The sequence below is a fragment of the Rhinopithecus roxellana genome, chromosome 20 (assembly GCF_007565055.1).
Source record: "Rhinopithecus roxellana isolate Shanxi Qingling chromosome 20, ASM756505v1, whole genome shotgun sequence".
NCBI lineage: Eukaryota > Metazoa > Chordata > Mammalia > Primates > Cercopithecidae > Rhinopithecus > Rhinopithecus roxellana.
The window spans coordinates 19,364,811-19,377,519 of NC_044568.1; the positions used below are offsets into that span (position 1 = coordinate 19,364,811).

The window sequence follows — 12,709 nt, forward strand, 5'->3', positions numbered from 1 at the left end:
TCCTGTATCAAAATATTCATCATATTATTTTGAAATTCTCTGCTTAGGTATGTATTTTTCCCACTAAGTTTAGAACTGGTTAAGGACAGGCTATGGGGTATGTAATATATGTACACACACACACAGATATATATATTACCATTGTAAATATACAATATATATATATATACACACATATATATTTCTCCCTCTCTATATATATACACACAACACACACACACATATATATACACACACACATATATATGAAATACATACACACACACACACATACACTTCTGCCAAGCACAGAAAGTCAAAACTAGGCAAGGGTTCTTTTAGGGTTCATGAAAAAATAGATGTGCTTAGTTGAGAGCGTCCTTAAGTTGCCAGGGGAAAGACAGGATGGATTCACAAAGGGAGATAGTTTTTTTTTTTTTTTCTTTTCTCCTTTGTTTAACTCTTGAATTCAAAATAATCCAGACTTACGGAAAAGTTGCAAAAATAGTACAGAGAATTCCCATATGGTCTTCCCTCAGGTTCCCCAAACATTTCACCCCATTTGTACTTTCTTTTTCTCTCTCTGTAGATATAATTTTTTTTTTTTTCTGAAATGTTTGAGAGTGGAAGGTAGAATGCAGGGCAGGGTGAAAGGCAGAAGGAGAGAGGTGGGTTTGGAGGCTTTTTTTTTTAACCTTCTGAGATGGAGTTTCGCTCTCGTCACCCAGGCTGCAGTGCAATGGCACGATCTCGGCTCACTCTAACCTCTGCCTTCTGAGTTCAAGTGATTCTCCTGCTTCAGCCTCCCAAATAGCTGGGATTACAGGCACCCACCACCATTCTCGGCTAATTTTTTGTATTTTTAGTAGAGGGGTTTCACCACGTTGGCCAGGCTGGTCTTGAACTCCTGACGTCTGATGATCCACCTGCCTTGGCCTACCAAAGTGCTTGGGATTACAGGCATGAGCCACTGTGCCTGGCGATTGGGAGGCTTTTGCAGTAATCCAGAGTGCTATGATGAGGGCTGGACCTGGTTGGAAATGATGAGGAAGGTGAGAAGTGGTTAGGTCTGGCATATATTTTGAAAGGAGAGTTTAAATGGGTTGGATGCCAAGAGAGAGAAAAAGAAGTTTTAAGGATGATGTCAAGGATTTTGGACTGAGTAACTGGAAGACTAGAGATAGATACTGTTATTGGGATGGGAAAGATTATGGGAGGAGTGGGTTATAGCAGGGGGAATCAAAAGTGCGTTTTGGGCATGCTAAATTTGAGGTCCAAAAAGAGATGTTAAGAAGTGTTGGCCGGGGCCGGGCGCGGTGGCTCAAGCCTGTAATCCCAGCACTTTGGGAGGCCGAGATGGGCGGATCACGAGGTCAGGAGATCGAGTCCATCCTGGCTAACACGGTGAAACCCCGTCTCTACTAAAAAATACAAAAAACTAGCCGGGTGAGGTGGCGGGCGCCTGTAGTCCCAGCTACGTGGGAGGCTGAGGCAGGAGAATGGCGTGAACCCAGGAGGCGGAGCTTGCAGTGAGCTGAGATCCAGCCACTGCACTCCAGCCTGGGCGACAGAGCGAGACTCCGTCTCAAAAAAAAAAAAAGAAGTGTTGGCCGGACACGGTGGCTCATGCCTGTAATTCCAGCGCTTTGGGAGGCTGAGGCAGGCAGATCACCTGAGGTCAAGAGTTCGAGACCGGCCTGATAATTATTAAAATCGATCATCGATGTTTACTAATTAATCATATTATTGCTGCTAATACCGCAGGGGGTGTACACCTACCTGTGATGTTGTTCCTAATATCCAGGGACAGAGGACATGATCTTAGTTTTTATATCGCAGTAGGTGTACACTCACGCTGTGACACTGATCCTAATATCCAGGGGGTAGAGTATGACATGACTCCCAACATAGCAATGAACGGACAGCCACCTGGTAATATTGCTCCTAATATTCATGGAAGAAGCCTATGATATTACTCCCAATATCACAGGGAGGGTACAGCTCTTCTGTGATATGGTTCCTAGTATCCGGACGGGGAGAGGATGATAATAGTTCCAGTATCGCAGGCTGTGTTCACCCGCCCTGTGATATTGTTATGAGTATCCTGGAAGGGATATGACTCCCCATAGAGCAGGAGGCGTACATCCAGCCTGGGATATTGTTCCTAATATCCATGGAGAGGAGAGGCTGATATTACTCCCAATATGGCAGGGGGTGTACATCCACCCTGTGATATTATTCTTAATATTCCAAGGCTGAGAGGTTGATATTACTCCCAGTATCGCAGACACTGTACACCCCCATGTGATACTCTTCCTGATATCCGGAAGGGGAGAAGATGGTATTAATCCCCATATCACAGGAGGTGAACACCCACTCTGATATCTTTCCTAGTATGCAGGGGGAGAGGAGATAATATTATTCCAATATTGCAGAAGATGTACACACACCCCCCCCATGATATTGTCCTTAATATTCCAACGCACAGAAGACGATATTACTCCCAATATCGCAGAAAGTGTACACCCCCCAGTGATGTTGTTCCCATGATCCAGGAGGGAAGAGGATGATATTACTTTCAACCCCTGCACCCTGCAATGCTCTCACCCTGCAACACCGACACCCAGCTCAACCTGACATGGGACCAGAGGTGCTGGCTGGGGGTGTTGATTGCTTCTCTTTTCTCCCTTGCCAGACTCAGTAGAGGAAGCTGAGACTGAGCAGCTGCAGGAACAAGGTGGGTTTTGCAGGTGGCTCAGGCTTCCTCTGGTTATGAGCTGGGCCTTGGGGTAACGCCGGGGGAGGTGACAGAGCTGAGTACGGTGGGCATTGGATGTGGCTGTCACCCCTCTGTGGTGCAGGCTGGGGGCTTGGGGGACATTGACTGAGGTGGGCCTGAACCTCTCGTCTACTCTGACACTGGAGGCTGTGGGGTCCCACACTTCTTCCAATGAACATGCTGGCCCCCGCCTGGTCCCCGACCGAGATGGGACATCCTTTCCACTGCTGGGGCCCACATGGAGCTGTGGGTTCCTTTCTCATGACCTGGAGAAGCTTCAGTTCGCCCTGTGCTCTGCCTCAGAGATGGGAGGCCACACTGCCCTCAGCGGGTAGCAGAATTCAGAGCCTTAGGTTGCAGAGGCCTCAACTGAGGTCCCTGAAGGGTCTGCTCTTTGCTGAGGGGCTGATTCAGGGAGGCCCTCCCGTCTCCACTCTGGGGCTCTGTCTCTTCCCCTCACACAGGGTCCGCATGTGGACAGCCTGGTGATGTGGATGCACCAAGGGCCCTTGGAAGTTCCCTGGGAATGGGATCCATCCCAGTACATTTGGGATGCAGGCACAAGGTCCCAGGGGAGGCCTGGGAAGCCAGTGGGGAAGGGAAGGCTGTAGTAGGTTTAGCCTTGGGGAGGGGGTGGTTCCACCCTCTGCCAAAGTCCCTGGAGCAAAGGCACGTGACTCTCCAGCTGCCCCAGAGGCCAGGGTAGTGGCTGGGAGGGGCTGTGTGCCTCTGCCGGGTGGGGGAGATTTCTTAGCTAATCTAGTGAAGTCAAGTCAGACATTTGCCTCTAAATCATATTTATTAATTTTTTAATTCCAAGGCTTTACAGATGAATAAGGAGACAGTCTGTATTGAAAATAGTTTTTACATGTGAGCTTGAAACAGAGAGTCTGTTTAAATCTAGTTTTTTCCTTCCCTGTAATGCCTCTTTTCATCCCAGGTTTTCCAACAGGAAATGCGCTCGTTTGCTCACCTCTGGGGGCTTTGGCTAGGAATCCACCAAAGACAGCAGGTGCCAGTGGACTGCTTGAGCAGTCTGGCCTTTGTTAACCCTTTGGGAACTGTGGGCTTCAGGTTTTCAGACCATCCAAGGTGAAGGTGGCCACAGGGGCCTGGAAGCTTTCCCATCCTTCCTGCAGGGATGGTCCGTTTCCCTGCACGGAGCTTGGTACCTGGGTACAACACCCCTGTCCTGTGCCGTCGGTGGCTTTACCAATTTTGCATAGCAGCTTTTGAGCTGATCAATAGCTCTGATTGGCTGTTGAGGATTTCATGGATTCCTGTACCCCACCCAGGGGGGCCCAATATGCTGACAGAAGTTACATTTGTAGTTGTAGTGCTGCATATACATGGGTCCAGTTAGAAGGCTTTGATTCTTTCTAAAGGGAAAGGCATCTCTGAGGGATCGCTGAGCTGACATAGTCTCCTAAAACCATGCTGTCAGGTGGGCGACAAAGCAGGACAGGAGGGTGATTTTGTAGGAGAGTTGGGCCACGGGCCTGCGTGTTCTCTCTGTCCCCATAGTGCCGGAGTTCCTACGTGCTCCAGGTCCCGGGTTTGCATTGCACATAATTCTCAAGGGCTCATGGCAAGCTGCACCAGGGACACAGAGGGTGGTGATGCGGGGACCCTGCCCCCCGTGGACCAAGGACTCACTGCTGGACTCTAATCTGTCTAGGTATTTTTGTGACTTGCAGAAATACCTCCACCTTGCCTGGGCCTGGAGCCACAGGAGACCCTTCCGAAGGTGAGGAATGTTCTGGAACAATGCAAGGCCTGCCCAGGCTGCCCCCAGGAGCCAGCGTCCTGGGGTCTCTGTGCAGCATCCAGCAACGTGAGCTTGCAGGACCCCGAGGAGCCCTCCTTCTGCTTGGAAGCTGAAGACGACTGGGAGGATCCAGAGGCCCTGATCTCACGGCTGCTGTTCCTGAACACCTCCGGATACAAGGCCAGCTTCTGTGGCCTGTACAACGTGGCGCTGCCATGGCTGAGCGGCATGTTCTGCAGCTTTAGCGACGAGGAGGAGCTGACTGGGCGCCTGGCACAGGCCCGAGGGGCAGCCAAGAAAGCTGGCCTCCTCATGGCCCTGGCCAGGCTCTGCTTCCTCCTGGGGCGGCTGTGCTGCAGGAGGCTCAAGCTGTCCCAGGCCCGGGTGTACTTTGAGGAAACACTGGCGACCCTGGACGGCAGCTTCGGGGACCTGTTCCAGGTGGTGGCTGTGTACGCCAACCTGACCAGCATTTACTAGAAGCAGAACTGGGAGAAGTGTACACAGGTGGTTCCCAAAGCCATGGCCCTGCTCCTGGGGACGCCCGGCCACATCTACAGCACCGAGGCAGACGGGGAGCTCCTGCAGCTGGCGCTGCAGTGGGCGGTGGGTGGCCAGAGCCTGCAGGCCGAGGCCCGGGCCTGCTTCCTGCTGGCCAGGCACCATGTGCACCTCAAGCAGCCCGAGGAGGCCCTGTCCTTCCTAGAGCGGCTGTTGCTTTTGCACAGGGACTCGGGAGCCCCAGATGCTGCGTGGCTCTCAGACTGCTCCCTGCTCCTGGCTGACATCTACAGCCACAAGTGCCTGCCCCACCTGGTGCTGAGCTGTGTCAAGGTGGCCTCATTGAGGACACAGGACTCGCTGGCCAGCTCGCTGAGGAGCGTGAACCTGGTGCTCCAGAACGCCTTCCAGCCCCACAGCCTCCCCACCTAGACTTCCCACTACCTCAGGCGAGCGCTGGCCTCCCTAACTCCGGGCACAGGCCAGGGTCTGCATGGCCTTCTCCACGCCAGCCTGGCCCAGCCGTACAGCCACCATGGCTACCACGGCCCGGCCATCACCTTCATGACGCAGGCGGTGGAAGCCAGTGCTGTTGCTGGAATCTGTGCCATCGTGGATACCCTGGTGGCTCTGGCCTGGCTGCACATGCTTCATGGGCAGAGCCTGGTGGCCTTGAACATCCTGCAGTCTGTTCAGGATGCAGTGGTGGCCAGCGAGCACCAGGAAGGTGTGATTGCCAACATGGTGGCCGTGGCTCTGAAGAGGACGGGCCGGACGAGGCAGGCAGCCGAGGGCTACTACTGCACCCTATGGGCGGTTTGGGACCTGGGCCAGCGGAGGAACCAGGCAGTGGTGCTGGCCAACTTCGGAACCCTGTGCCTGCACGTGGGTGCCAGCAGGCTGACCCAGCACTACCTTCTGGAGGCCGTGCGTCTGTTCTCGAGGCTTCCCTGTTTGGAGTGTGGCTGGGACTTCACCCACGTACTCCTGCAGCTGGGTCACCTCTGCACCCGCCAGGGCCCGGCCCAGCAGTGCAAGGGCTACTGTGAGTGGGCCCTTCTGGTGGCCGTGGAGATGGACCACGTGCAGAGTGAGTGCCCTAGTTCCTCCTGTGCACCTTCTGGGGCCACTCGGGTCAGGGCACACCTGGGGTTTGTGATTCGGAAACAAGTGGTGGTTTGTCCACCATCGAAAGTGCTGAGTCATGGCCAGCAGCAGATGTTGGCAAGCGCCCTGGAGACAGGCAGTTCCCATACAGGGCCAGGCCCTCTGTGGTTTGCTCAGGGACCATCCTGCCTTGAGCACGGAAAGTCCTGCGTGCTGGGAATCCCTGGCCATAACCCTGGGATCAAGGCAGGCTCTGCTGAGCTGGGACTTGGGGCCCCTCCATGAGCCAGGCCCTGAATGCCAGTTCTTGTGCCCATGTTATCTGCTTGGTATCTCGGCAGCCCTGCGCACCTGTCATCCCACTTCACAGAGGACACAGGGGCGGGTGATTGCCCAAAGCCACAGAGCAGTTCATGCAAAAGCAGCTCGTGCAGAGTGTGCCAGGCCCCACCCACAAATGGAGCTTGTGGGGTCCTCGGGAAGCAGGTGCTGAGCGTGGGAACATGAGCTTCAGGCCAGAGAAGCCACAAAAGGGTGAGTGGCGTGATGGCGGGGCAGCACTTGGCCCCGGGTTAGGGAAGCCTCTTTAGTCTGGGACCAGAGGGTTGAGAGGATTTAGTCAAGTAATAGGTGTGGATGAGGGGCTGGTGGTGGGGGAGGGGCTGGCGGTGTAGCCTGTGTGAAGGCCCAGGGGTGAGCAAGTGGGGGTGAGTGAGCAGGGATGAGTGGGTTGTGAGCAGGGGTGAGTGAGTGGTGGTGAGTGAGCGGGAGTGTGAGCAGGGATGAGTGGGGTGTGAGCGGGGGTGAGTGAGCAGGGCTCATACAGGGAGGTGCAGAGTTGGGAGTGGGTGGGTTGGGTGCTGGATGGTGAGAAGCTCTTCTGGAGAGCTAAGCAGGGCCTGGGGCCTCAGGCTGTGGCTTGGCCTTTTCCCCAAGAGCACTGGGGAGCCATGGAGTGCTGTCGAACAGTCACTGCACACTGAGCAGTAAACGGACAGTAGGTGGGCAGGGCTGTCCGAAATCTAGGCCGCAGAGAATAGATGAGGAAGTTGAGTCCAGGGAAATGGCTGAGACAAGGGATACTGTTGAGTCCCCTCTGCCTTGCAGCACTTTGTCATGGCACAGTGAGACCACCCAGAGGTGCCTCCTGTGGCCTGGACCAGAGTCCCAGGGGCTGTGGCCAAATCTGCCCATTTCCCAGCACAGGCCTGGTACCCACTTCTGGCCCTAGGAGGGATGAGATTTTGGAAAGGACCGTGTGAAGGGGCCCCGGTCCCACACATCTGCCCAAGGAGGGGTGGGGGGTTCATACCTAGGCTTCTTCCCCAGGGGCATTCTCTGACTGGAAGGAGACCCTCCAGGAGCCCAGTGCCCCAGCCCCCACTGCAGCCTCCGGTGGCTCCTGGCACAATAGCCTGTGGCACCTCCTCCTACAAGGCCCTCCCCAGGGTGCTGGGGGATTCAGACTTGGAAATGCAGGCCAGGGAATAGAGATCATGCGTCCCTGTCTCCCCACCCTGCGCTGAACGGTCAAGGAGACCGAGGGTGGGGTTGATACCCCACATGCTTGCTTGAGGTCATTTTTGAGTCACTTTCGGTAGTTCGTGTCCTTCTAGGAGTTTGGCTGTTGTGTCTAGATGGTCTGATTGTTGGTGTACAATTGTTCGTAGTGTTTTCATGGAATCCTTTTATTTCTGTCAAGTCGGCAATAATGTTTCCTCTTTCATTTCTGATTTTAGAAACTTGGGTTTGTAATTGTTTATTTATTTTTATTAGAGATGGGGTCTCATCATGTTCCCCCAGGCTGGTCTTGAATGCTGGCCTCAGCGATCCTTCCACCTCGGCCTCACAAAGCGCTGGGATGACAGGCGTGAGCCATGGTGCTCAGTCTCTGATTTGTCATTTGTGTCCCATCTTTCTTTTCTTGGTCAGTCTGGTGAAAGACTTGTCGATTTTGTTATTATTTTCAAAAAACCCACTTTTGGTTCTGCTGACTATCTCTTTTGTTTTTCCATTCTCCGTATTTTTACTTCCCATTTCCACTCTCACGTTTATTATTTTCTTCCTTTTATTCACTTTGGGTTTAGTTCATTTTCTCGTTTCTCAAGGTGGAAGGTTAGGTTTTTGATTTGAGATTTTTCTTCTTTCTTTGAATGTAGACATTTACAGTTATAAATTTCCCTTTCAGCACTGCCTTAGCTGCATCTTGGAGTTTTTGATACGCTGTGCTATTTATTTTTATTTATTTTTATTTTTTTAGGTTTTGCTCCATTGCCCAGGCTGGGGTGCAGTGGTGCAATCTTGGCTCACTGCAACTTCTACCCAGGTTCAAGCCATTCTCATGCCTCAGCTTCCCGAGTAGCTGGGATTACAGATGTGCACCACCACACCCGGCTAATTTTTGTATTTTTTTATAGAGACGAGGTTTCACCATTTTTCCCAGGCTGATCTCAAACTCCTGGACTCAAGCGATCCTCCCACCTCGGCCTCCCACAGTGCTGGGATGACAGGCGTGAGCCACCGTGCTGGCCCGGGCTGTGCATTTGTTTGCATTCTTCTCAAATTAGTTTTCAGTTTCCCTGATGGTCTCTTCTTTGACTCACTGGTTGTTTAGGAGTGTGTAATTTCCACATATTTTTGAATTTCCCACTTTCCTTCACTCTTGATTTCCAGTTTCGTGCCAGTACAGCTGAAGAACACCTCTGCTTTGGTCTCAGTCCTTCTCCATTCACTGAGGCTCGTTTTGTGGCCTGGCACATACATGGTCTGTCATTGGGAATGTCCCATGGGCGCTCGAGAGGACTGTGTATTCAGCTGTTGTTAGGGGGCGTGTGTGACAGATGTCCATTCGGCGTACCTGGTTTCTGGTGTTAATCTTCGGAATGTTTCTGACACTAGAAAATCAGAAGCTTTCCACTGTTCCCAGCACCGTGGCTTTGGGAGAGGCCAGTGAGCCTATGGTTTTGGAGCCTGGTTGCATGAGAGAAGCATGTGTGGGAACACCAGGGGCTGGCTTTGAACCCCATTCCCCCAACATGATGCCATGTGTGGCAGACATGACGCTTGGCTTTGCTCTCTCAGGGTTCCATCTGCGACAGGGGCTACTTGTGCCCGTGGCCTCATCAGCTCAGGCTGAAGGCGGCCCTGGTCCTCGCCAGAGGGACTTTGTGAAGCAGAAATAGATGGCCTGGTGCAGGGGCCGAGCCTGGCCAGACCTCGGCCCTGGGAGTTGTAAAGAAGGCCGGCCTCTACCATGAGCATCTGCACCAAGCTGTGCCCATGTCACGGTGTGCTCGGTGTCTGCCCTTGTACAGGTACAAGGCCTATCTGAGCTCAGGCTCCTCGCCTATGGGGCCCAGGTTCACAGAGGTATGAAAGAGACAAGCACAGCGCAGGGGCCTCCGAGCCCAGCCAGCCTCTCTTCAATGCTGGGAGGCTGACGTCTTCCATTTTGTTTTCTGCCCAGGCCAGCTGCGGGCCGTCCAGTGGCTGTGCTACTTCTACAGTGTCGTCATGCCCAGCGAGGCCTAGCGTGTCATCTACCACAAGTTCCAGCTCTCCCTGGCCCACAAGGTGACCGACAAGGTGCTGGAGGGGGCAGCTCCTGGAGACCATCAGTCAGCTCTACCTGTCCCTGGGCACCGAGCGGTGAGGGCTGGCTTTGCAGTGGTGGGGGTGTGGAGGGGGGTTGGGGGGGCAGGGCAGGGAGGAGGGCACAGGGAAGCTGGCCCAGGGCCCCATCAGCCCCTTTCCTTTGGATCATTTGGTTCCTTGGCATCAGATGCTTTGAGCTGGTGGGCCTGGGGTCGTCCCAGGGCTGCTGCTGGCTCGTGAGTCCCAGCTTGAGCCTCCCTTGTTGGGTCAAAGGTCATCTCAACCCCAGCAGAGGCGGTACGTGCACTCTGGGCTGTTCTTCCTACTATGGTGGCTTTTGTCATCTGACCACTGCCTGCCCCGAGTCTTCACTCCTGGCTTTCATCTGTCCCCTTAAATGTGACCACAGCAGCCACCTGTGGCTTCTCTCCCACAGAAGACAGAGCCAGTTGTGTCACCTGCTTCCCTGGGGCAGGGTTTCAAGGTCTCACGTCCCATATGTGGCCCACTCGGCTTCCCCCGAGCATCCTGACCTGGTGGGGTAACCATGGACCTGGCCACCCCACCCACAGGGCCTGGTGACATTGCTGCAGTCACAGCCCCTCGAGTGTCGGACTTACTGAGAGAGCAGGGAAGGAGCCAGATTCCATGGGGACCCGGGAGACTGGCTCCAGTCTTGGCCTCAGGTTCACAGAAGGAAAATGGGCCAGTGTGCTAGAGCCATGCTTCTCAAAGTGTAGTCCCTGGACCAGCAGAGCAGCATCTATATCACCTAGGAGCTTGTGGCAAGTGGGAGTTCTGGGGCCTGCCCCAGGCCTGTGGAGCCGGAAGCTCTGGGGGCAGGGCCAGCAAGCTATACAGACAGGCCTCCGAGTGACTGTGATGCCTGCACACTTTGAGAACCATCGGCCTAGATAGCCTCTGAACACTAACGGCTCCTGGTGTGTCTGGAGAAGACACAGGCCATGTCTGGGAGGCAGGGGAGATGGACTAGCACACTCCTCCTGCCACAGGGCAGCATGATGCTCGATTCCCTCAGAAGGATGTCCTTCATCTTTTCCATGCCGTGTGTGTTCACCCTGGCCCTCCCAGCAGCCTGGGAAGGGCAGAACACTGCACACACAAGACGGCCGTTCGCAGTCCCCACATGCCAGATTCATCTGCCACCAGACCCACGGGAGGAGGCAGACTGGTTCCAGGAGGATGAGAGCCCTTGTTCTGACACCTGTGTCTGATTCCAGGGCCTACAGATCCACTCTGGACTACACCAAACGAAGTCTGGGGATTTTCATTGACCTCCAGAAGAAAGAGGAGGCGCATGCCTGGCTGCAAGCAGGGAAGATCTACTACATCCTGCGGCAGAGCGAGCTGGTGGACCTGTACATCCAGGTGAGTGGCAAGGGATGCAGGAGGGCCCCTGTGCTGTTCACTCTCTGTCCATCCATCCATCCGTTCATTCTTCCATCATCTATTTACCTGTTCATCCTTCCATCCATCTATCCATCATCCATCCATCTGTCCTTTCATCCATCCATCATTCATCTATCCTTTTATCATCCATCTATTCATCCGTCTATCCATCCATTCACCTGTCCATCTACCCATCCATTCATCCTTCCATCATCTGTTTACTTGTTCATCCTTCCATCCATCCATCCATTATCCATTCATCCATCCATCCATTCTTCCATCATCTTCCCATACACCTGTGGGTCCTTCCATCCATCCATCCATCCATCATCCATCCATTCACCTGTTCGTCTTTCCACCCATCCATCCATCATCCATCCATCCTTTTATCATCCATCCATTCACTTGTTCGTCCATCCATTCACCTTGTCGTCCATCCATTCACCTGTTCGTCCATCCATCCATCCTTCCATCTATCTTTCCATCATCCATCCAACTGTTCATCCTTCTATCCATCCATCATCCATCCATCCATCCATCCGTCATTCATCTGGTCACCTCTTCATCCATCCTTTCACCAGTTTGTCCATCCATCCATCCATCTTTCCATCCATCCTTCCATCTATCTTTCCATTATCCAGCCATTCAGCTGTTCATCCTTCTATCCATCCAACCGTCTTCCATCCATCCATGATCCATCCATTCACCTGTCCATCCACCCATCCATTCATTCATCATCCATCCTTTTATCATCCATCCATTCACCCGTCCATCCATCCATTCACCTGTTCATCCGTCCCTCCATCCATTCTTCCATCCATCCTTTCATCATCCATCCATTCACCTGTTCATTCTTCCATGCATCCATCCTTCCATCATTCATCCACTTGCCTCCTCATCCTTCCATCCATCCATCATCCATCCATTCTTTTATCATCCATCCATTCACCTATTCATCCTTCCATTCATCCATCCATCATCCATCCATCCATCCTTCATCCATTCTTTTATCATCCATCCATTCAGCCACCATCCATCCACCTGTTCATCCGTCCATCCATTCATTCATCCATCCTTCCATCCATCCATCATTCTCCATCCATCCATTTATCCATTCATCCATATATCCATCCATCTATCATCCATCCATCCTCCCATCATCCATCCACTCACCTCCTGTTCATCCTTCCATCCATCCATCATTCATCTATCCATCCGTTTATCCATTCATCCATCCATCCTTCCATCATCTATCCATCCTTCCATCATCCATCCATCGTTCCTCCATCCATCCATCCATCCATCATCCATCATCTGTCCATTCATCCATCCTCATTCATCCACTTTATCATCCATCAATTCACCTGTCTATCCATCCATTGCCTGTCATCCATCCATCTTTCCACCAACCATCCATCACCTGTTCATCCTTCTATCCATCCATCATCCATCCATCCATTATCCATTCATCTATCCAGCCATCCATCCACCATCCATCCATCCTCACCTTCATCCTTCCATCCATATTCATCCATCTCCATCCCAGCCATCCATCCAGCCAGCAGCCAGCC

At 52.9% G+C, this 12,709-nt stretch overlaps 1 protein-coding gene across 1 annotated transcript in view; it reads left to right on the forward strand.

Moving 5' to 3' along the window:
- Positions 1-12,709, forward strand: part of LOC104672140 (SH3 domain and tetratricopeptide repeat-containing protein 1-like) — a 32,045-nt gene that overhangs the window by 18,145 nt on the left and 1,191 nt on the right. The window contains 5 exon segments of the mRNA XM_030924436.1: positions 2,675-2,716; positions 4,456-6,117; positions 9,601-9,728; positions 9,730-9,782; positions 10,970-11,179. Coding sequence (XP_030780296.1) covers positions 2,675-2,716; positions 4,456-6,117; positions 9,601-9,728; positions 9,730-9,782; positions 10,970-11,179 — 2,095 coding nt within the window.